Source organism: Pseudoliparis swirei, chromosome 15, assembly GCF_029220125.1.
Source record: "Pseudoliparis swirei isolate HS2019 ecotype Mariana Trench chromosome 15, NWPU_hadal_v1, whole genome shotgun sequence".
Lineage (NCBI taxonomy): Eukaryota > Metazoa > Chordata > Actinopteri > Perciformes > Liparidae > Pseudoliparis > Pseudoliparis swirei.
Window position 1 is genome coordinate 6661848 of NC_079402.1, and position 26749 is coordinate 6688596.

The window sequence follows — 26749 nt, forward strand, 5'->3', positions numbered from 1 at the left end:
AGCTCTCGGTGTCATGCTATCCTTGTGCCTCATTGTTTTATGTGTTATCTCTTTGTTTTGTCTGTTCCAGTCTTACAACGATCAATCTTATAGAAAACGAACAACACAGCTCAGCTAAAATAGATTTGATTTACATTAAAGTAACAACACAAGTTATCCAAACTATAGTTTCTCCTCTTCATCACTTTCAATAACACATTTTCGCTGCTTCTGAATTTCTTCTTGGCTGTTGATGATGATCAATATCGCTCATTTTGAAAATGAGGTCAGAGGGCAATACGGATCTGTATCAGACTGGCGAGGAGGGCGATAGTGGCTGGCATGACGACCCATTATCCAATCAGAACGATTGTACTGTTGCTATATAATAATTCATCTTTATTCATAAAGAAAATGTAAGTTAGCGGTCTAATCCTGCCCAGAGGAAACGCAGGTCGAGGACAGCATCATTGGTGTTATGCTTCAACTTTGTCAGAATTTTTTTTTTGGCAATGGGTGCCCTTTTTTTTAGGTTTGAGCACCTGCCCCCCAAAATGTCTGTGCACGTGCCTGGCGCACACACAGGTGAGCACACTCTCACTTCTCACTAGCACCCCCCGGCTGGCCCTCCAGCAGACAAGGGAAACGTTATGTGGCCCTCTCAGGAAAAAGTTTGGGGACCCCTGATTAAGAGCAGTGAGCTACGCCCGAGAAGCAGCTGGGGATTCAGCGTCTCGCTCAAGGACAATTCGATATGCAGACAGGAGGAACAGGGAATCGAACTGCCAACCTTGTGGTTTAAGGACGACCCACTCTGACAATGTCCAATTGTGGTCTAATTCAGTGGTCCTCAACCACCGGGACGCAGGTCCTTTTGTACTGGGCTGCACATCAACAAATATAGGATTTATTATCACGGTCTGAAACATTTTTTATTTTGAAAAATGATTGGAAACATCTGTCTGCTCGTCTAGTCTGTGTGATACGTAACCCCAAATATTAAGCCCACAAGCTAGCAAAAACGTGTAAAAAACACATTTTTGGAAAGGGGAAAAGCCCAATGAAGAGACACAAGAAGAAGAGCCAACATTTCGTACTTTATAGGACTCATGCCGGTCGAATCATTTTATTTCGTTATATGTGTTCCCCACACCTTGAAGGCCGGTCCGTAGTAATTGGTATACCACAATAAGTTAACAGAGAGCTAGAGAGCTAGCTAGCTATAGTTACCAAGTCAGAGATATTGTAAATACTCAGAAGTAACTATATGTGTGAATTGGACTCTATAATGTATGGCATGTTTTTCATCTACTAGGCTGCTCATTATTACAGTAAGACAATATGAATACATCATACGATGATATCCAACATTGGCTAACTGGATACAAACTTAATATTAGCAAGACTAAGATAGCCTTTCTAGCGAGCCACAATCTTGTACAAAGCTAGCATACCATTTTTGGGGCTAAGCTAACCAAAGTACAATATAAATTATAAGGCCAAAACAAAGAAGATAGCAGAGCATTAGCAAAGCACGGAACAACAACTGATTTACCTAAAAACAACAATAACAAAAGAGTTACAGTCATCTCTTTCCTAATGAAAGTCCAATGGCAGCAGCATCAGCACGTTGTAATTCCAAGATTGGGCAAAAATAGCTAACACACAACTATCTGTCTGCCTTGAACCACAATTAGTTATGGCCATCCCATAAACCCTTAAGTAAGAGTAACTTCACATGCCAGACTACAGCAGAATAGCGTACGTATAAATGAGAATTATTAGGAAAAAATACACGTTCGGAAATATGTATTGCTGGGTGCTTCTTTGTCTTTGTGAATGCACCATATGTCCCAGGTGTGTACGCCAATGGTTGCCTTGCACATGGGACATTTACTTCGACGTAACTGCCAGTGACAGCGGCTTTTGCAGCCTCACAAAACAAGACAAGGCCGTGGATATTTTCTTTTTTTTCTGTCTATGCATGTCAAGCTGCATATGAATGCTCTCGGTCTCACCCCTCCCTCCATGTAGCCTCTTTCTCATTTCATCTTCTGCCAAGGCTCAAGGTACAACATTGCAAATTTGCGCAGCATGCCAACAAACAAACACACACACGCACACAAACACGCATGCACACATCTGTTTTAATCTACACATCTTATTGGAGACAATAGAAAAGAATGAATGAAAACTCAAAAGCACACCAAAGCGTCTAAAGACAACAGGTTATGTCATCTAATCCCAGGAACTCTTTGGGTTCAGAGCCAGACGACGGTAGCTGACTGGTGGGGTCTGTGGCTCCTCTGTGTTACCTGGGTTCGCCTGAAGGGGCCAGTATGGCTCACCGAAACCTCTTCTTGGCAACCCCGCCCATCCCCCCCTCCACTTGGGCCCATCAGGGACCGCCGGCTCTCCTACTGTGCCTTCTGCAAGACCTGGCGTAATTTAATTAACGATGTCGACTTTAAACAAAACCACATCTGAGCCGAGGAGAGAGAGAGAGAGAGAGAGAGAGAGAGAGAGAGAGAGCAGGACATAGCCAGGGATGAGAGCACAGATCGACCCGGTCAGATCGCTGACAGGATTTATTCGGTTCAGAGTTTGAAAAATACTTGTTTGGGGGTCCGGTTGAATAAAATAAAAAATCCCAGGATTCCGTCTTGAAATGACAAATAGCAGAGGAAATCAAGTTCTGCTTGTTAAAGGCTGGGACTGGTAGGTGAGCTGTAGATGAGACACCACAGTCCGGATCCTCTGGATTAAAACTAAAATACTTAATGATGAGCTTCAGGTAACATTTTAATATTTTTTTATTAAGATTTGTCATCATTTGGTCTCTGCTATAACACGTTAAAGCAACGCTTGTTCTGTGTTTAGAGATGATGAATGCTTTATGTTTTATGTCAGAATCTTTTGTGAAACGTTTGGGCAGGACTTTCTCAATTTGTTAAAGATAATCAATGATAAATGATGTATTAACAATCATTAATAAGTTCTTCAGCTCCCCACTTAGCATTTAAATATATTTAATTAAATGAAAGAGACAAAAAATCTCCACGTTTCACAGATTGTTAGGGATACATGACAGCTGATATACATGCAACAATCGTGTTGGCCATTTTTGGAAATTAAGTCAGTTAAGCATTCTGGACAAAATTGTGGAATTTCATATACCAGGCTCACATACATTTCAACTTCAGAAAAAATAAATAAATAAAAAAATAAAAAAAAAACAATAGGCATATAAATGAAGAGCGTTATATAGAATGTTCATCCATCTAATTACAAATGTTAAGACTATTAAACACATTTTAATTTGGGGAGATCTATATTTGTCAATAATGGACAGTGTGTTGATATCAGAATTTGGAATATGATGTGAAAATATTTTATTAATTCTATTTATTTTAATAAAATACTGAGGTTGATATTATTGAATTTGATCAAGTTCCAATCTTCTTTACAAACTCTAAACACAAGATGTTCCAGACAACACAACACCATTTAAATAAGCCTTTAATTATCACCTAAATTTAACCCAATTAAGAAGAAAACAATTACAATGTATGATAATAAGTTGAATATATATATATATATATTAAGATATGAAATAAAAAGGCATTCTTCAAATGTCTCAAGAGTGTCCTGGAAATATTTGACATGTAACCTCTAGCTGGGTACAATCAGTTACATCCACAAGCCAGTTTAATGGCTGGACCCAGTGTCACCGTTAGAGTGTGAGAGCGTGTGTTTGTGTCAGTGTGTGTGTGTGTGTGTGTGTGTGTGTGTGTGTGGAATTGGAAAAACAATAAAAGAAAGAAAAAACAAAACACGAAATGGACTGTAAATGAGGATTAAACAGGCTCCTGCTGACACATATATTAATGTATTTATATTTCCTGTAATAGCTTCAATTTCAGCCTTTCATTTTTGGGGGGTAATAATCTTGATATATAGATTGTTGTTTAGTCATTTAGCATTAACAAAGCTCTGAGGACGAGCTGCAGAATCAGCCTGAACAACAAATTAACTAAAACAATCATATCTAAAGAAAAAAAGGAAAAAAAAACACAGTTATCCTCCCAACGCCAACAAAGAAAAACAACAGCGAGACGGCACTCTGCAACCTGCTAATGTTAGCAACTGATGCCTAATTTCCTTTTGATTACAAAGACATCCCACGCTCTCCTCTCAAGTGACGTTTAATTGTTTCTCGAAAGTAAATCATCAACTCAGCAAACTAAATTTGACAAACAACAATAACAAACTTGCAGCGCAGGGAAACGGGAATGAAGGGGGCAGCGGGGGAGAAATGAATTCATTAAAAGAAAAAGGCCTCTCTTCTGCGTTGGATGTGAAACAGAGATGAAAGAAAACAGACAATACTTTTTTGGGGTTTTTTTGCCTTAAATTAAGTGCGTTCACAAGCAGGCACATATGGGAGTCCAGCAGCACGACAACAAGGGAAACTAACTGGTTTCACACAAGCAGAATTGGAATTTGAAATATTTCTTAATTCACCCGAAAATGTGATGGAAATGCAAGAAAGCAGAACAACATCAGAGTGCATGTTCTTTATGTTAGAGAACTCACATTTAAACAGCATCCATATCAAGCCCAGTGTGATTGGAGGCTCTCAATGTGAACAAAAACTACAACTACACAACGTGCTAAGAGGCTGAAATGACACTTAACATGTCTTTGAAATCAGGAAGTGTCAAAGTCAAATCACACACAGTGTTACAAGACGCCTGAAAACATCAGCAAAACATATTCAAAAAGAGGAAAGTGTCACTAAATACCAAGGCGCCACCTACCAATTAACTCATATTTTAAATACACTTTTTGCTTTTATTTGCAACTAATGTGTGTGTGTTAGTGTGTGTGTGTGTGTGTGCGTGTAGGCCACAGACAAAATCGGTTGCCAGTTTTTTGTTCTTCATGATTGGGTGCATTACTGTTACAGCTGCTTATTCCTATAAGACATAACCAACATGAAACAGATCATTTATGAATCAAATTTTTTCAGAAAAAATCTTGTATGCTATAGGCCAGTAAAGCCATCATAATAAAAAAAATACAAAATATAGAAGGCTAAGTTGGATGATGACATGGCTGATGCCATCACATGGATGGTATGATATGATATTCCTTTATTCGTCCCACAGTGGGGACATTTCAAAAAGTGCACATCAGAGCATCAATGAAAATAAATATGACGTAGTTGTTAGAAAACAGAGTTGTGCATATGTCTTTAAATGATTGGCGATGACATGATGACATCCTCCCCTGTGACTAAGAGTTTATATCTCCACACACAATCAAATTCTCAGAACAACTACTCAACTAATTACTACTACATGCGTCTTGGTTCCATTCCATTCCATTATCCATACCGCTTATCCTCATTAGGGTCGCGGGGTGCTGGAGCCATTTATGGTACAGAAGCAACACATACTCTGCAACAAGTCCACACAACACCTAGTATTGGACTTTATCGAAGAAGGATGCTTTGGTAAAATTGCCATGTGTGTCAATTTACAAACATCCGAGTCTACGACCATCAAGATTCACAAAGACGTCGAAGATCAACCACGAAGCTGGAACAACTCAAGGGACTCAGAGAGAAAACAACTTGTTGACAAACATCGACAGTTTTATCATCCAAGGCGTGCCTCGCGTCGCCTTTGAGATGTCGGACAGGCGCTTTTGGGAATTGCTGGTGCAGAGACAGGCACCACCGACCCCTAATGAAGTCTGTCGCATAGCACTTCAGCTAATTGTATAGCATTCGAAGCCCTGAAGACCATTGGCATCATTAACACTGACCTGAAACCTGACAACATTATGCTGGTCAAGCACGCAGCTGAGCCCTTCAAGGTGATATTAATTGACTGACTCAAATGCAACAGAGTGTATGGAATGTGAAGACATGATGGCGTTTTCAAATCTGCTTCAATGGTTGTTCCGTCCAGATGCTCTGATGAGATTTACACCTGGACGAGCCCTCCGACATCATGATTTCGTCACATGACAACATGGACTCAATCTCTTATGTGCAAGCTGCCTATCAGTTGATGGTAGTCCCCCCCCCCCCCTTATGATTGAGATGAATACAGAAATTCTCTTAGCGAGACAAGAGAAAGACTAAGGGATCACATTAATTGACATAACTTTTTTCCCCTTTCTTATTTTATGAGTTTTCTCGGGGTGATCCAGTTTCCTCACAATATATATATATATATATATACAACAGAAGGTTATGCAAATGAGTATTTCACTGAAAGGGTAAGTGAGAAGTTGTTCAGATGTCAATAAGACTCATTTACATAACTTTTCTTTCTTTCTTTTCGTGGGTTTCCTCCCACATTCCAGAGATCTCTGCGTCAGCAGACAGAAATGTAATCAAATAAAAATGTTAATATTAACGTATATTCTGATTCATGATATATGATATATTTATGATTAAATGATTGCATCTAAAATGTAACGTTAAACTCATTTGTAACTTTAGGTTACACAAATTTGATCCAGTAATACGAGGCAGTAACGATAGTCTTTGAATGTTTGGTCTGTATTTTTAAATATATATATATATATATATATATAAATATATCTCGCTTATATTATTGTTCTGAGTGCCTTGGTATTAGGACGTAGGGGAAAACTTTGGCAATACTGTAGAATATTAAAATCATACGTATACTGTATATATATATATATACTATATACAATACTACCGTTTCTGATTGGTTGCTTTTCTTCGTGAGCGTCAGAATTTGGCAAAGGCCGTTAGGAGCACTGAAAAGGAGGCAGAGGACAGATTATGTGTCTCATGTCCTTCTGTCCAGATATAGTAGATATAGATATAGTTTGAGCAAATATGACAAAAAGTTATTCTCATAAAAGTGACAGACTGCTGCTTTCCCGGGTTAAAATGGTCCACCTGTTGATAGTGAGGAAATGTTGTCTGGTCCTCTTTTACAAAGGGATTGTTTAGGTTTACAGGTACAGATGAAAAGGTTGGGATTTTCTAAAGTGTATTTATGATACAATACATATGTACCACATGCACGTCAGCCCTTCACAAGGATTTAGTAAAACTTATTTTATGTGCACCGAATGAGGAATCATTTTCAATGGAAGACACAAACTTTTATCAGCGCTCCGGTATCTAGCGACCACCAATATAGTTGGTTTCTCCACCTATAGTCCCCTTATGTCCTCCCACAATTCCTGTTCCATCTGGAAATGGAAGAAAAAAGTGATTATTGCCATTAGTTATAGTTCCCACTTCCATTTAACGACACGACAATGTCATCAAGGGCTTGAGCTCTAACACCGACGACAATCACGCTTCGCCATTTCGTAACTCTGTCGCTGCTCGTGTAAAACGTAGCATCAAGGTTTGAGTTGGGGGTTTGAGTTTTGTCCACGAGGGTCTGGATGTACAAATATGTGTGTGTGTCTCCTATTGACCAATGGTCAATTTTGTCACAAAGACAACTTTTGTTTTTGGCCTCTTAGTGTTGCCATAGAACACCCAAACACGCCCACATACATACACACACACACACACACACACACACACACACACGCTTACATTGCAGGCATTCTGCACTACTTTCTCCTACATATTAATGTTGAGTTCCATTTGTCTGGACACACATCATGCATTTAAAGAAATTCCACAAATGACTGATATGATGTGATTAATGAAATGCATGTTTCTTAAAAGAGTTCTTCCAGTCAAAGTAAAATTTAAAAAAATACACATATCTCAAATTATACCTCTTGTGACGAGAAGTACATCACTGCATTATGAAAGATGTAATGGATATTTTACATTATAACTAGTGTAGTCAATGTCAGTTTATAGTGATTACTTGAATTAGGTTTTAGCTCTGGGATTAATGTGACCTTTGTAACTCTTTATTTAAAACACCTTAATATAATACCGTACGTACTTTTTTGAAATGTGCTTATAGGTTTCTAATTAATTAATTAATTGTATATAATATTAATGGGTTCATGTTCCTATTTCTTTAATCAAATATGTTATTACTATTACCATTACGTTTTATATTATACTGTTTATTAGTTTTTTCTTTTCCATGAATTGACTACTGTAAGGAATCACAATTAACAAATAAAGTGGACCATACAACATAATAATCCAACAATAAGGAAGCAGAGAATAAACTGTAAGTCTAAATCGGTGAGAAACAACATGACAAAAACATAAAGTGACGGTATTTTACATTTAACAGCTGTCGAAATTTTTACGAGGATCATCGGAGGTATTACATTAATATCAGAAAACAACTTAATGTTGTCATCGATTCAGAACTGCATTTTAAACGTGTCCATTTAACAAGCTACATGATATGTACAGTATGTAATATAACAAGATTCAGCCTCAATAATTACACACACACACAAACACACACACACACACAGAAATAACATGAAAGATGAGAGAGTTCTTAAACTCAATCACATTGTGGAGAAAAACAAAGAAGAAATGATCACATCAAAAGATTAAAAACAATAGAATCTTAAGCAATAAAGAGAAGGGAAATAGAAAAAAAGATGGCTGCTGAGAGCAGAAATGAAGACACATTTCAGCCTCATCCTCGTCGCAATTGGCAGCAGGTTTGGAGGCCGGACCATCCGGGGAAAAAAAAAAAATCTGGAATATCTGAACAGACAGTGGAATAATGCGCTGCCTTCTTGGGACTTGATCTGAGCAGCTGACTGGGTTATGGGTTCAATCTCTACAGCGACACACTTCATGTGTAACATTGTTCCACAGTGTTTAGTCCCAATAGGAGAAAGTCTGCAATACAATAATGAAATAACAAAGATGTATGAAGTGTCTCTCTATTGATCTTAACTACAACCATTGCAAAATGCACCTGCCAGTTTTAGCAGTAATCTCATATTGTATCATTTCCCCCAGAAATCCTGCAAAAACACACACACGCAAATACAAATAATTTAGTAAGAAACAAGCATATGCCATCGTCATGTATGAATATTTTCAGGATATGTTCGATCACTGTTCTTCAGGGAGAAATAGAGTTGAATGTAATTTATTTGTCATTTCCTGATTTCTTTTTAGATTGGATTTGATTACTATTTCTGCCCCAATGTATCCCACCAGGTGACATTAATGCTGTCATATAATCAGTACACTGGCGGTTGTTCAGCCTCTATATGTCTTTGCAGTTCTGGCAGATCTGCACCATTACCAATCACTGGTTCCAGAAGAAAACATAGAGAACGGATGATATGGTCACATAATGTCGAAATGGGTTGCTTCGCTGTTCCACAGTTTTGGTTTGTATTACATTCAGAGCTAAAAAGCACTGGAACTAAACCCGAAACAGAACCGATTATGAAAATGAACACCTGTCAGCAATCGGATGTTTTTCCTTTCAGAATAAAAGCCAACGCTCCAAACATGCGGAAACTGACTCATGACCAGACAGAACCCGCCACTCAAAGACATCTACCGCAAAAATGGAACACATTTATACAACCCTCTCTGTACAATTATATGCTCTCTCTCTCTCTCTCTCTGACTCACTCCCTCATACAACTGATACTCGTGCCAACAAGTGAGGAAGAAAGTGCCTGTGAATGTATTTCCCTGCCGTCGAACCTCCTCTCCATTTCACTGGCATGCCGCTCCCCTCCTCGCTCCCGTTCTCTCTTGATGTGAACGGCGGGAAGCAGGCGGGATTACTCGCATCACAGAGGGGGAAACAGAGAGGGTTCGAGACGGCTCGGAGCGCCGTGGACATGAAGGCGGCGTGCAGAGGACAGATATACAAAAGCAGGGATCACGTGACTCTGACAACCGCGCTGGTTAGTCCCTGAGGCGGTTGTGGTTCTTGTACAGGAGTCGGCCGAGGGTTTAGAAGACACACAAGAGTTCTGGACTCCGGGGTCCACATCCTGCATCCGACCTACGGTGACGCTACGGCTTCTAAAACCAGATAGGGTGGTGGTGGTTTTGGTGAGGCCGTGGTTACAATAGTCCTTTCAATGGAGCTTCAGTCATCCGATCACGCCTGGATGTATTAACTGTCAAGTCTTTGAGATCAGATCCTGCTCGCATCGGAATCCGATAAGCCAAGCCACAAGGTGGCCTGCCTGGTAAAGGGAAGAGAGGAGGAAACCCTGAGGCTGGAGTCCAGCTGAGACTAGCTGCCTGGGTCCATGCTGTGTTGCTACTAATGAAATCCCAACATTTCCTGATTTGGCTGGTTTCAAAATAAAAGCTTTTAAATAACAAATTAACGAGGAACTTTTACTGTGAAGTTTATAGGAAATTAAATGTGTTTATCGGCCGTTTTACAGCCACTCCTTTGGAATAAATCTCAACATATCACTATCGGATCAGGCAGGTATGATTCATAAGCGGACACTGCTGAGGAAGCAGGCTAGCAACACACGCAATATATTCTATGTGTTATTGCTCAGTCTCGATGATCCTGCTTCCACTGAGTTTCATGGAAGCATCTTGGGCGATCAGGTTAAATACAAGTGTGAACAACCACCAAGACGCATGACGATCGGATTTGGTCTGGGTTGCATTTGACCAGATATTGTTTTTAGAGTAAACAACAATGGGTCCATGAGAAGGACTTAACAGGAAACAACGTCATCGCCAGTCAGTTCTCAAATCGCGTGAGCTGGTTTCGTCAAAAACGTCTGAACATTTCTAAAAGCCCAAAGAGAGATATATCACCAACCGCGTCAAACATCTTGGGCGGTTTGGTTTGCGTGGAACATGCCGAGGAGTGGACGCAGCCAGTATTTCTTTATACACTTTAATCAAAGTCCACACAGGGACGAGGTCAGGGTGGATGGGCGGCTCAAACACATGTCTTTATCGTTAAATTGTATTTAAATTTACGAAAGCTACATAAAAGGTTAATCCCAAACCTTCACGTTTTCTTTCCTAAAACTGATAACGTATTTATTTTTCTTAAACCTAACATTAAATTATTTGAACTAACAAAGACGTTTCGTGGCCGAAACTTAAAGTTAAATTGTTAAACCTAACGTTGTCTAACGTTAAAATGTTTCTAGATAAGTTATTCTAACACATTCTATGTTTCTGATCATGTGTCATGGCACTGATGAAGTAGACTCCAATCACCTGATGAAAGCGATTATGACAGAATACTACAAATCTTTACTAAGATGAATGTACTTTTCATATACTGTGGAATGTATATTATAATGGTGCATTCACATAGAAATAAACAGTCCATATTGCTTGACATCATGTCTCTCTCTTTCACAGCAAGCGTCTCACCCGTCCACTTCACACGCACACAAAAGATGAAAAACAACACCAACCAGTTAATCCCCCCCCCAACTCAACCCCCCAATCCCCAGGCTGATATAGACACGGAGAAGGGGAGGAAAGAGAGGAGGAAACTCGGGACAAAGCGAGCCGAGGCCACAGAAAGGCGGACTCCCGCCGAGCCAAAGAGGCGGCCGACACGCCGCACATTCAGCCATCATTAACTGGCGATTAATGAGGTCAGCGGCAGAGGGGGAAAAAACTCTCCACATGTACAAACACCGTAAAGTTCACATTTGAAAATAGCACCAGAGGCTGATAACACAGGTTATTCTCAGAATTTGTTTCATCATAAGGAACATGACCTCATCCGCTACCACCTGCTGCTTGGTGTCATCAACAGTCTCCAACCCAAATATACATGTATAGTCCAATTGGACAATAATAGCAACCGTATAACAGCAAAAGCGTGAAGTTATAATAAAATAAAATAAATGCCTTCTGCCTCTGATTCTAACAGCGGCCGAGCTCCAAGCCTCGGAACAGCAGCTGGGGTCAACAACGCCACTCATGAGGAGCCACGGACACCAATCATGGAGTGATGTTTTCTCCAACACATATTTTTTTCTTTTACGGGGCGCCGAATCGCTTTATTCGTAGATGATGTGTTCAGGGACTACTGGAACTACTGATGGTTTTAATGAAAAATTCAATGAGATGGTGGGAAAGTGGCATGTTCTCAAAGCGTCTTCAGATGTCTGGTGTTCTTCGACCAAATGGAGATTTCCATTTGCAATGAAACAGAGAAAAGCGTCAAATGGAGGTGGACGTTGGGTGTTTGTTGAGGCGAAGGACTTTAGCGATTGGCTCGTTTTCTGTCAGTTGACAAAACCTTTTCAGCGACTTGAACTGAGTTCAACCCTCAAGTCCTCCAACCAGCAGCACATCGGCTGGTGACACTTTCAATGCAAAAATGTCAAAAAATCCCAAAACCTAATAAAGGATTGAACTAATAAATGAAGAATTGATTAATCAGCACACATATATAATAGTGAATATCTTGCTCTTTCTTTAAAAAAAACTAATTTCAGCAAAACTGATATCCCATCAATCTTTACCAAGCATATATAGAAATGTAATAATGGTGTAATACACTATTATATAATCGTACACTGTATATTCATAAATGTATTAATAACAAGAACTATTGGCAACCAATAGTGGAGGTTTATGTTTATAAAAACATAAATATAGTTAGGAGTACTCGTACATCAATTCAGAATGCTTCATATCAATAATCATAACACATTATATAATGACTTACAAGTTCAAGAATCATAAATGCTTGTCACTCACTGACATTTTTTTCTCTGCAAGGACCGTAGTGTGTTATAATTCCTCTAATATTAGGGATGCACTGATCTGATCGGCGCCGATCCATATCGGCCGATATTCCCATTATCGGTTTTGATCGGCGTTCTCAAAACGGCCGATCAGATGACGTAACATCTGCGAGAAAAACTATCAGAGACGTTTCAATCGCGGCGCATCGCAACGGAGAAAATGCGCCCGGCGAGGGCCGCAGAGTGAGAGGACCACGAGGGGATCCTCACGCACCGAGCGGCGTCCCCGTCCCCCGAGTTGAATCACTGGGTCAACTCAGCCGACTCTCACATGTCTGAGCCCCTATAGACTGATGCTCACGGTAAACGCATTCGATCGGGAGCGCGCGAGGGTTTTGATAAAGTTAGCGGAAGGATTTAAGTCAGTGCGTTTACATGACGGTATAATTCGAATCTTGCTTTAGTCGGACTATGCTATCTTTTGGGGGATCTGCTATTATCCCAATATTCATGGCAGTGAGTAATTCGAATCATTGGCCGAAAGCATGTCATATCCGATACGATAGGTGGCGCTGTTTTCATTACAACTCGTGGTGATACAGCCATTTCCGCTTGACCTCTTCACCACCACCACCAACAACAACCAACAACAACAACATCAACTTTTCGAGAAAGAACCATGAACTTTAGTAGCCTATGTTCAACTCCTTCAATACATTAAGCATAAATTCTGTCTGCTCTTCGGTCCAGAGATGTGTGGTGGCTCTTGTGTTCTCCATAGCGCTGTTTGCAGCGCCGCCGCTCCCATAACGCGCACTACGCGCTGCGCGTAGGGCACCAAGTCCTGAGGGGGCACCACAAAATAGGCAACTAAAAAAGTTCTCATAGTTATAATAATTATAATGCCGATATTATTTCAGTCTAGAAATATTAGGCGCCTTTTAGGCATGTATGTCACAAAACAGGCAGAACAAGAGATATATTTAATCGCTCAGCACCCCCCCAGATGAGCACACTCTCACTAGCACCCCCACCCCACCCCCCTGTCGACAACGATCGCCGTGGGTCACTTTCCTATCTCAGGGGGGCATCATGAAGGAGTTATGCTTAGGGCACCAACATGGTTAGCAGCGGTACTGGTTGTTTGTTTGCTTTCTGCCGGCCAGGCTGCCGGCAGTGACAACTTATCGTCTCTTTCGACTTCCGGGTCATGACATGGGAGGAAGGGAGGGAGGAGGGCGACGGGATCTCAAGCATGCGCAAAGACGCAAAGTCCAGTTCCTAATCCAATTCACCGTTACATGCCGCGATAGTCGAATTATCAACCGGATCGGATCGAGTTATCCAGGGGTGTTAATCGGATCGTAGTCGGACCGCACATAGTCGAACAAAGGTGTTTACATGAAACGGATAATTCGATTTCAGTCCGACTAAGCCAGTTATTCGAATGCATGTAAACGCACTGAGTGACAACATCCGGTTTTGCAAAGTTAGCGGAAAGAACCATGTGAAACAACATCCGTTTTTCAAAATAAGATGTCGACAAATCATACACTAGCATATAAAAGTAAACAATGAACTGATTTTGTATCTTTATAGATCGTTTCTGAGATTTAGCTTAAATTATGCTAACATTAAAACATTTTTACTGTACCAAGGAAGAGTTTATAAAAATAAGTCAGACTTTTGTATGTTAAAAAAAGTCCTGTATATAGATTTCCCCAAGAGTTCCAGGAAATGAATAATGCAGATGTGTTCCATACATATCTGAAATCCCCTACAATAGCAATCAAACAATTTTAATGTATTAATTTGGACATTTTTCAAAGTAAAAGTCCTAAATGTTTAAAGAAATCTGTAATTTCTTTAATGTTTGAGGTGCTTTATATATGTATTTCCTCATAGTCCTAGGCAATAATGCTACACAATAAATAGAATGCTTCAATCGACACCGTGATCGGTGATCGCTATTATCGGATCGGCAGATACTGATTTCAGTGATCGGTGATCGGTATTATCGGTGATCGGCAGATACTGATTTCAGTGATCGGTGATCGGTGATCGGCACAAAAAACCTGATCGGTGCATCTCTATCTAATATGTTATAATTATAATGTGTATAATATGTTACGTCATAGTTTGCTTTATTCTATTAAACAACACACGAAACAGTGTAAACATTTTTTGTATTTAAGCAAACAACGACCACCTAGAGTAACAATATAATGTATTGTATCAGTGATTATAATGTATCATAACAAATATTACAATGTATTAATGCCATGAGAATTATAGTGCACTTTGTGCCAGAGATGAAGCATTGTGATAGTTGACACTATAAAAGGCTTTCTAATGTGTTGTGACTGAAGTAATTATAAACATAATAATACAGTGCTGTAAGAGGATTGAAATACATTAAAAGTATATTTATTAAAGCATTATAGTGTTATGGATGTGACCAAAATGTCTTCACAGGACAAGTTATAATTGTTGTTATATATAGAACATTAATAAACACTTAAAATGGGAGCTGCATACAACTGTATCATTGTATTTAATAAAACATTTACTAAATGTTTGTACACTGCTTTGAAATGCTCAATGAGGAAATAAAGTTAAAAAGGGCAGGATTGGATTTGTTTAAGTTATATTGTGACGTGACCCTATTTTAATTGTATTTTTTTGAGAAGAGTATTATTTAGTAAGTATCAGTTTCTCTTCTGGCATTAAAAACTCTTTGAGTTGATTCCTAAAAAGAATAGGAAGCGATAACAAAAGGCCGACAGCTGTTTGCGCACGGCTCCGACAGCAGCATCGGCTTCGCCTCCGCCAAGTCACAAAACCTGGCAACGTGCGCCGCTTTTTCTTCCTCCGACAACTCCGCGTTTCTCAGGACTCCCTTTTGAAACCCGCTAAACAGAGAACAACCTCCAGCCAGCAAGCTGAGTAGCGTCGCCATGGTGAGAGTTTCATCCCAGGATGCCACAGACAGATGCAACACAATCACTGATAAATCAATCAAATAATGCATTAATAGCAGGGAAATCTAATGTTACTCTGTGTTCATATGGATATTTCCGTTTTCCTTTTTTTAGTCAATAATATTAGCTTTCTGCTGTCAAACATTAGGAAAACAAGAAGCGTTCATACAACCACCTTTCTTTGCATATAGAACAATTATATTTATTATGGCATTAAATTAAAAGACAACAAGCTGACAGCTGTCTGTGTCCAGCTCGGCTCCGACATCTTCACCCTGACAAACTCACAGGACCTGGCAACGCGTGCAGCCTTTTCCACGTCTGCTATAAAAACCAGCTCAGCCAGTTCAAACATGCAGGAGCATCAGCGGCCCTTTTTCCTTCCGACACACACACACACACACACACACACAAACACACACACACACACTCGAAGCGGCGATGATACCGCGGAAAAACTAAGAAAAATCATTTGACAAAAGGCATGTTATCACTTACCGAGGACGGCAAGCCGGGAGGGACCTTCCGCACTTTCTTTGGATGAACCTCTGAAAGAGAAAAATAAATAAATAAAAAGAACAATTCATGAGGGTTCATAACAGGACAAGAGGCTTTTTTTCTCTCTCTCTCTTTAAAAAAAAGAATGCAAACAAGCGCGACACAATACGAATAGCAAATAGCAAATTAAAAAAAGACGGAATAAAAAAAAAAAAAGGACGGGCTTGATTTGTTTTCTTTTCTTTGGGGTTTGATAAAAGGAAGCAGGGAAACAGCTTTTGACATGTTTATATTATTTCTCAGGGCTTCTCTCAAAGGTAGCGAGGGAGCGGTCTATTAACTGGGAAGGTGAGACTTTGATGGAAAAAGGAAAGAGCGCCTTTAAAAAAATAAAATATTGGCCCAGAGTCATCATCGTCGTCGTGTGAGTCCTTCTGAGGCTAACGCTACCAAGGCTACACCACGGCCACTATTGTCCTGCTTTGTAAAAGACTTCCCTGTATTTTTCTTTGCTTAAAGTCCCTTTTCAGAACACACACACACACACACACACAGACCGACAGGAGGTTTGGTTTACACGCGGACACACACTCACACTGCTCGGCCTTCTAAGAGAACAGAAAACACACCGCTGTTGTGAACTGGGATCAGTCCAGGTTCAAATGTTTCACCGAGATCACAGAAGAAGAAAAGGTTCAGTTTGGATTCAGAACCGTAAATGAGGGTAGACGGTTTATGCTGCTTTATTTCTTCAGTCTGAATAATGAGAATTTCAGATAAAGGTAACTCAGATAACTGTTCCGGTAGCTCATAATCTGGGAAGCCAATTTGTCTTCGATGTGGTGCTCAGACTACGCAGCAAAATATTCAGAGATTTCGATCTAAAAAAGAAAACCAGCTATTATTATTATTATTATTATGATGATGACAATATTTGTTATTCCCAGGGTAATTTGTATGAATTAAAATAGTCAGTATCATTTAAAATAACACAGAAGAAGGCAGATTATCATCAGTATAACTTTTATCATAATATAATTATTAATAATAATAGTTTTAATATTTTTATTTATTTATTCTTCATTAATTTATTCTATTTCAAATTTCTTTTACTTCATTATTATTAGTATGTTTTCCATTATTTATTCTTATTGGTAGTATTAAGAATAGGGTACTTTTAGATTGATATTATTTATTTAAGTTCAACATGTTAATATGTCATACTTTCTTTATATTTGACTATAAATTGAATAAAAGAACTTGAAAACTGTCCTTAGCTCGCATTACGAACTGCATGCTCCAACGAACACACTTTGGGCCCAGCGGGGAGGCTCTTGATTGGCTGATGGGGTTGACAGCGATTTCTAAAAAAATGTTTTAAGTATGCTTTTATTATGCAGTTGCTGTTTATTGGGTATAGCTTAACTTAATTAAGCTCACATTGTTGTAATTTTGGAGGCTATGTCGTAAGGCGCTATTGAATGGCATTCTGTTTATAATATTTCGTCCAGCCCGTTTATAACAACTGACCATTAAGTTGAGTTAACATGAGAGCTGAACAATTTGGAAAAACAATATCTAATTTTAACTGATATTGCAACTGCGACATGATTTGCGATATTACAGGGAATGATTTTAATTCATATTTTAAATGATTATGGGGTGTATGTAGGATGTGAGGGCCTGATCAACTCTGCGGCATAACAATATTCCATTTCAAATTGTATTTTGACACAGATTTAGCAAAACATGCAATTTCTCCCTCCATGCTTTTGATATTGATGATGTCACAAGAATAGTGCGAGGTGAAAATGGGGATCATGGGCTGGACAATGGCCGAACTGAGAGAGAAAAGCAGCTTCAAGACGGAGCAGGTCAATGTCGTGTGCGTTCCCGTGTGACGCGAGTGTGTCGCCGAGCGTCTCACCCATGGCGTCCATAGGCAGCGTTCTCCTCCGCGGGTTGGAGCCGTAGTGCTGGTAGTACTGGCCGGCCGGCTTGGTGGGCGATGCCGCGCCGGGACTCCCCAGACCCATCTCGCCACTCGACTGGTCGAGAGACCCCCGAGAAAAGACAGAAACAGACAGAAAAAAAACAGAGAGAGAGAGATTGTCAATCATGTTACCTTGTGACTCAAAGACCGTGGAAGGATGCACCATTATTTCATGAATGAATTCGAACAAAGCAAGGAGACCTATTTTTGTAATATATATATACACCGCAGCACAAATGTTGAGGCAGACATTCTTTAAAGGAAATTATCAAAGTAGGCGTTGTAGTCGGGTCGCTAAAGTTCATAATTTTGAGGCAGCTTGAAATGTTGTCATCAGCAAACAGAATCATTTCTGACGTCGATCCCAATCGGAGCGTCGAGGATAACTGGAATGATGCTGATCAGAATGTTCCTTGTTGAGCAGTTATATGTCGATTAAGCAGAAGACAGTCACACTGAATGTTGACAGGAGAATGTTCCGTAACTGGCTGGTATGTTTGTGACGCTGCGGCGTATCAATTGATATTGATTGCATATATTGTCAATGCACCAGTGTGTTTAAACCCTCACATGGCAAACTATGCAACCCGACAACCGTCTTGGGTCACATGAATGTAACGTTGCCACCACTCCCACCCATTCATGAAGGACATTGCTGATATTAGCATTACAGGTAAATCTATGGAAGTCCATGTGTGCCAATGTGAAAATGACATCATGTAATCACATTTTATTTTCTGCCCAAATATGACAAGATTAAAATGGAACAAACAGATACAAAAAAATGTTAAATTGTTGTTACTGACAACAATATATATAATTAAACTCAATATAACACAAGTGTTATTTTTTAATATTGTAAATAAAAAGCACAAAAAGATAAAGACAGACAGACGGATTAACATCAGAAAGACAAATGAATAAATAAATACCCCATCCCCTCGGATTTGATTTTGAAGCTGTCTCCCTTCCAGGGAAGCGAGCCCACCTCGATAGCGAGGAAGCGTACGGGGGGCCGTGTGGCGGTATTTACCTCGGTGGGAGCCGCCTCATGCTGCTCAGGGTGGAGGATGTGCGCCTCGCGGCTCCTCCGCCGCGGCTTTGGAGTCTAACTTCTCTCCTCTCAGCTCCCTCTTCCCTCCTCTAACTCCGTGACTCTGTTTACGGCTCGAACTTAGCAAAGCGCTCACACATTGTCCCCGCTAATTAAGTTCAATGATTCGGCGGCAACAAGTGGCGTCTGGTTTGGGGGGCGAGGGGGGAAGGGAAGAGAGAGCGAGAATAAAAGACACATTGAAGGATGGAGGAGGAGGTTTTGTTGAGATTTTTTTTTTTAAGCAAGGAGGGAAGAGGTGAAAAAGAGCCTGCGAACCCAAGACCCCCCCCCCCCTAAATAGACTCCACCACTACTCCCTTAAAGTGTAGACTTCCCCCCCCCCCCAGTTCTCTCGTTAAGTAATTAGTGAGCAGTGTGTTCGAAGCAATGGGTGGGGTTGTGTGCTCGGAGAGGGGGGGGGGGGTGGATGGATGGATAGATGTTTTTTTGGGTGGGGGGGCTAATCTAAATTCTGATCAGTCGCGCCCGTCCTCTCTGTGGCTGAAAACAAGAGTTAGCTTGGCAATGCCGGACCAAGTAAAGGCCTTTCTCATGCTAAGCAGGGCCTAAGTAGGCCAATTACAGGGCCAGCCTCGGCCTCAGAGCCATTCTCGGGCTTAAAACAAAAGGGCCCTTGTCTTAAATAAAGTCAGTCACACACACACACACACACACACACACACACACACACACACACACACACACACACACAGAGGGAGTCAGACACAAAAGGCACACACACACACACAGTCACACAGTCACACATTGATTCAGTCATCCTGTTCCTCTGTCCGTGTGTGTTTCAGTGTGTGTGTGTGTGTCATTGGGGGTAAAAGGGGGTTCCCACTAAAACAAAAAAGGGTCTCATTGATTGTGGCGCTTTTTCTTTCTTTTCTTTGTTTTCTTTTTTTCTGCTTCTCGCACTCGAGCATCGATGCCAGGTCGGGCCAGACCGGTCACCCCGGCAACCAGACGAGAGTGGAGGAGAGGCAAATTGCCCGTGCCCTCTCTCTCTTTCTCTCTCTCTTTTCTCTCTTTCTCACTTTCTCTCTTTTTGTCTCTCTTTACCTGCCCGTCTCGTCGTCTCTCACCAGTCGCACTTCATTACACACTTATCTGCCGGATAGAATTTTGTTGAGGGCTGCTCACACTTTTTCAGCACGCGAGCTACTTATAAATTGACCAGGTCAAGACGGAGAGCCGAGAAGTATTAACGCGACACGTAGAGACAGAAATGACATGCTGCTGTGTATAGACGATCAACAACAGATGGCTGTTTAGTTTAACCCTTGTGTTGCCTTAGGGTCATTTTGACCCGAATCAATATTACACCCTCCCCCCGCTTTAGGATTAATTTGACCCCATTCAATGTTTAATGTCGGTGTTCTTTCGGTAGTCAACAAACAAACATAAAGTGCCTCACACTTAAACTTGGAAAACAATATTAATTCTAATAATGTTCTGGAGGTTTTAATTGCTGGCGTCAAATTGAACCCAAAGGGTAAAATATGTTAGTAAATATAAAGGTAACAGGAGGGTGAAACATTGAATGGGGTCAAAATGACCCATAGGCGGGGGGAGGGTGTAATATTGATTCGGGTCAAAATGACCCTAAGGCAACACAAGGGTTAATAAAAGAACAAAGACGTGCTATAGAGAAGATGTCAGGGGGGCGGGCCAATTTTGTTTAATGTCATGCGATCTACCATACTACGCCGCGATCGACTGGTAGGTCGTATTGAGCACCCCTGATCTAGAGAATTTGACCAGCTCTTGAGGCCTGGAGGCCACTGAGAAACTTCCAGTCTCACTCGGCGCGGAACCTTCCCAAGATAAAAAGACAAGGGACCGTCATGGGATCGGGAAATGTGTTCGGCCAATTAGCTGCTCCAAGAAGTGCATTCGTCGACTCTACGGCGACTTACAGTGACCCACAACCGTCTGCTCTGCAGTAGCTCCAAAAAGATCCTTATATGTAATTTCTCCTTCTGTTTCGTGGATTGTGGAAATCTGGATCCATGCCTCCTACTAATTATTCATACATTTCTACAACATATTCATTGAATGTGTTGTAACTCTGCAATGATTCCTTCTGTACACATAACATCTATTGCATCTGTCCATCCGGGGAGAGGGATCCTCCTCTGTTGCTCTCCTGAAGGTTTTTTTTCCCTTTTTTCCCCTGTGAAAGGTTTTTTTCAGTTTTTTGGGGAGTTTATCTCTGAGATCCTCGGACAGATATGTCGTATGTGTACAGTGAGGCACATTTTTAATTTTTAATTTTGGGCTCTATAAAATAAACTGAATTGAATGTATCTTTATTTATATATCTCTATATATATATCTATATCTATATCGATATATATATCGATATAGATATATATCGATATATATATATATTTACTGGCTATTTCCATCCACAAACTGTTGTGGATTTGCTCCTCCTTGCTTGCGTCTGTTTTATCTTCTATATTATCTTGTTTTCTCTCTGATGCTGTTTTCGCTCTCTCACTCTCTCTCTCTCTCACATGCACACACACATGTACACACACATGCACACACATACACACTCACACACACAGAGCTGACTGGGCTTCGGTACCCAGCTGCTCACAGAGATGATATTAACTAAGACAGATTACCAGGGAGAGAGGAGAGAGAGAGAGGAAAACAAAAAAGAAACAGAAAGTGAAACGAAAAAAAAAACAGAGAACAGGAAGTCTCAAGAAGACGAGGATGGAGGAAAAGCAACAACAACAAAAATAAACAGAGAGACAGAGACATTAAAAAGAACGACATCAAAAAGTTGTAGGACGAATTGATTGATGACTGTAAAGGCAATTAATGCGCTTGAGGGACGTCGGCCTGCATGTTTTCTTTCCAGCCAGGCTAACTTTCTCCATACATGCTTTATGTTAAGCTAACCTCATCCTGACTCAAGCTTTCTACTTAAAGGGATAGTTTGGCTCTTTCAAGCTGAGGTTGTATGAAGTATCGTCTAGTTTGGAGAGATAATGTACTTCTGTGTACTGGGGAAGCAGCAAAATATGTTGTACACACCTATCATGAGCTTTCTTCAATGAAGTCTTGTAGCTTTGGCTATAGAGCATAGCTGGATACAAATACTTCCATTCTAGTTTGGAAAGGGTTGTCTCATGGCAAAGTAAACGGGAGAAACAATTCTAAATATATACCGTACACTTTAACTGATTACATTCTTGTTGGGGCCTTCCTTTTAGGTGTCTACAAAATGTGTTTCCCCTGCTGAGCAGTGGCGGCTGGTGAATTTTTTTTGGGGGGGGGCGCAGTTGGGCGACGCGGTTTAAATAGCACTCAACAATGAGAAGAAAAGAGGTTTTGAGTAGAATATTCTAAAAAATAAAGCTTTATTTAAAGAAAACAGCGTGCTCAACACTGTCCAATAACAACTATCAATACACTGTACCTTTGGGCATGAGAGGTTCAGAGCAGCTTTAAGAAACATTGGGTTGGGTTTCAGAGGTTTACAAAATAAAAGAGTTTCACCCTCACATGAAAGAGGTTCAGAGCAGAATAGAGTGAGAAAGAGATGCAGCACATGTTACATTGGGTGTTTGACAGAGTAGACCCCACTACGTGTAAAGAAAAGTAGCCTCCTCTCTTTAAAGTTGGCAAACTTCTCAATAACTCTCTGGTTAAAGTCAATCATGTCTGTGACGAGCCGGTTTCCATTATTCTGGAGGGAATGTGTCTGTTTTTCAGAACTTCTTCGTTGTGTTTTCGATGCCAGTTCGGTCTCCTTCTGCTGCTCTGCAAAAAGGGTTAGCTTCATGCTGTTAGCTAGTTAGCTTCATGCTGTTAGCTAGATAACTGCGGCAAGATTTGTGCTTCTTACACTTGTCTGAAGCTCTTTAGATCCCTCACCCCGTTGTAGTCCAGAGAGTTTCAGTCCCAGGACTTTGGAACAACAGACAGGGGAAACTAAACAGCGCATTACTCACTGAGCCTCCAGCTAACCAGCTCCGGTTAGCAACCTGCTCCCGTAGCTCCGTGGAGCTCTCTGGGCTGAGGGAATGATACCGGTCTCTGATTGGCCGAATAGTCCAGTCACGTGAAATAAGAAACAATGTCATTGGCCAGGGCGCAAATTTTTGCGCCCCAAGATTCACGTTTCATCCGCCAATGAGAAGCCGTCGTTGCCGAAACGACCGTGAAATGTTTGCTCGCTGCCGCACACACACGTTGGGCCGGCGCCCCGAAAATGGGGAGGGGCTTCTCTCCGTGAAGATGAGTGGCGATATATTATTTATGTCACATTTAACTTAAGTGGTTGTTGACAGGCTTACGGTCTTCCACACACAGTTAGCGCGTCAGCACGGTTTATTTGCTATTTAAATGATTTGGTATACAATGTTTTTTGACAGGATATATATATATTTTTTTTCTTATTATTTTTTTTCATCTAAAAATTTTAAGAGGGGCGGCGCCCTAGCGCCCTCTATGGACGCACCGCCAATGATGCTGAGTACATCACTTTGCACCCGTGCAGTAACTCCTGCATTCTTCTCCAACCTAGAGCTTCCATCTGTAGCCAATAACACAATGACTATGAATAAGAACCTCACGCAACCCGCTCTCCTAAGGATTCAAACTATCCCTTTAACACACATGGCATGAGAGCGGTGTGTCTTTTTTTATCCCGTCACTAAACTACCCTTCAGGATATCCACTTATAAACTGACAAAAGGGACACTTCTTATCAAAAGAACATGATTGTTTATGCTGCTACTCGTTTATACCGCTCCGATCCAACCCTCTGTCTATCAATGTGACTGAAAAAGCAGATACTCAATACTATATATGCTAAATGTCATTAATTTCCACCATTGCGAGACAGAGAGAGAGAGAGGGAGGGAGAGAAAGAGAGAGACAGAGAGAGACAGAGAGAGAAAGACAGGAAGAAGTCATTAATTACCAGGAAGTGCTGGCGAGGCAGCGGCGCACCTGTACGCCAGCTTCGCTCCAGCTGACACACACATGTGTGTACACATTTCTGCACACACACACACACACACTCCTGAGGGAGCGAGGCCCTGAGGCTGCTACCAGAAACAGATAGAAACCAGCAGAGAGGACCAAATAAAACTGGACTCACAGAACCAGAACACATGGACAGTACGCACATCGAGGGTTTCAGCTGACATTTAGTCTGTTAAACGGCTAAAATAGTGGAAACAGGAGTTGTAAAGTTCTCAGAAACCAAAGTGAGGATGAAAGACGTTCAGAGTTCACAGGATAATCCAGAGAAAAGCCAAAAACACTCACATTTATTCTTTTTTGACCTAATTGTGGAAGTTCAGCCGTAATACCTTTTACGCCGAAATTTACTAATATTCTTAGCACAATTTTCCCAGTTACACTGAAATCATTTAATCAATAATTTAATAGAACGTTATTGTTTTCCATGTTGTGTTATTAGTCGTTTGTTCTTTTGTGTGGAACTTTTTACGCTGCCATCTTGACTTGAATCGCAATCTCCATATGTCTATATCTACAGATTTTAAATATACAGTGTTGCTACAGTATTGTACCGGAGCACCACCAGTCCTCTTTGCAGTGATGTGACATTGTGGTGACATTACTCTTAATCGTCAAAGGACACTTGTGATAGAGAAAAAAAGTTTGTATTTTATTGCCAACTAGAACTTAATATCAGCTATAAAAAAAAAGTAAATGCAAAGATGGGAAAATGTCAGTTAGCATCTTCAGTGACTGAAAACGTATTTGTAGCATGCGCTTCTTCATTCCATCTGCTGGATATGATAGGATAAAAGGGCCCTTTAGAGACACTCACTGTCTTTAACAGTTTGAAAGCATCAATGTTTTGTTTTTTCCCCTCATATCTGCGGTTGACTGCTTCATGGTGACGGCTGCGAGGAAGTGAGTCCTTATGGCGAATCTAACAGTTCAGAGCATCTACTTCAATACCGACAAAAAAATGCCAAACAAACCAAACATTTTGACAACAAACCCTGAATTAAAGATGTATCACTGCTACAATGACCGGTTCAGTCTCCTTGAGCAAGGCACTGCCACGATTCAGTTCCCTGTGCAGTGAAAATTGCTCAGTTGAAAAAGCACGTGGAAAAAGAGAAAAATGGCCACATGTCTTCCTTAGCAACGTTACCCTTGAAAAGAAGCATTTCTGAGGAAAAGTTGACCGACTTGCTGCCAAGTTGCTGAACTGTTATTGGAGCATACAGCCAAAAGGGGCGGGATATATGAAGCGTCAATCCACTTTATGTTTCAAACGAAGGACGTTCAAATGACTGATGACATCCAGGATAAGGACTGAGCTCATTATGAAAAGACTCAGCTAGCCAATCAGGTCACAGATCCGCCACCACAACGCCAATACACAGAGGCAACGGCCAATAACATCAGCGCACTGGAGTCTCTAAAACACCAGCTGCTGTGTGTGTGTGTGTGTGTGTGTCTGCCTGCAGAAACATTGAAAGCAGCGAGGGATCGACTTGCCAATGACAACTTCCTCCGTCTTCTAACTGCTCCACACACACACACCCACACACATACAATAACACGCACACACACACTTACGCAAAGCAGTTCAAAACATTTCTCCTTAATTAGCGTTCAACGCTTGGCTTGACAAATAAATAGCGAGCATTTAAGAACACTAAGAGAGGAATCAGACAGCACATTACACCTCACCATATCTGGCAGCTTCCTGCACGCAATTTATGATTTAACAGTTAACATTGCAAATAGTTTATGAACAGAGTTTATTGTCACGGTTTTTGGTGCTCAAAGCGCTAAACAACTGCATTTGAAAACCCCCAAAGCAATCTATCTTTTCAGAAATAATGACCCAGTTTCTCAGGATATTCCACAAACCTGGTTGTGAGCATGTAGGCAATATGGCTGAAAGAAAACATGTGTATTATACACGACCGTTTAAACGTGTGGGGCCACTTAAAAAAACAAAAACAAAAATAACAATAAATGTATCAGTAAAATGCTCTATACATTGTTAATGTGGTAAATGAGTATTCAAGGTGGAATCATTTGTTTTTTAATGAAATACGTACATAGGTGTATAGAAGCCCATTTCAAGCAACTATCACAGACAAAACCGAAGTAATTTTAATCGGCCCTGAGCACCTCAGAGATCAATTATCTGGTGATGTGGATTCTGTAGACGGCATTGCCCTGGCATCCAACACCACTGTAAAGAATCTTGGCGTTATCTTTGATCGGGACTTGTCCTTTAACTCCCACGTAAAGCAAATCTCAAGGACTGCATTCTTTCATCTACGTAATATTTCAAAAATCAGGCACATCTTGTCTCAAAAGATGCAGAAAAATTGGTTCACGCTTCGTTACTTGAGACTGGATTACTGCAACTCCTTATTAGCAGGCTGCTCTAATAAATCTCTTAGGTCCCTCCAGTTGATCCAGAATGCTGCAGCTCGTGTTCTCACTAAAACTAAGAAAAGAGATCACATCACTCCTGCACTAGCTGCTCTGCACTGG

The 26749-nt window shown here is 40.7% G+C and overlaps 1 protein-coding gene across 5 annotated transcripts in view; it reads right to left on the reverse strand.

Annotated features, from left to right (window-relative positions):
* The window catches only part of LOC130204886 (transcription factor 4-like), a 216077-nt gene that overhangs the window by 84306 nt on the left and 105022 nt on the right, over positions 1–26749 (reverse strand). For all 5 annotated transcript variants that reach the window (XM_056431859.1, XM_056431860.1, XM_056431862.1 and 2 more), the window contains 2 exons: positions 18055–18175; positions 16128–16177 (listed from right to left, as the gene is read on the reverse strand). In XM_056431859.1, the coding sequence (XP_056287834.1) occupies positions 16128–16177; positions 18055–18175 (171 nt within the window). The remainder of the gene's footprint in view (positions 1–16127; positions 16178–18054; positions 18176–26749) is intronic.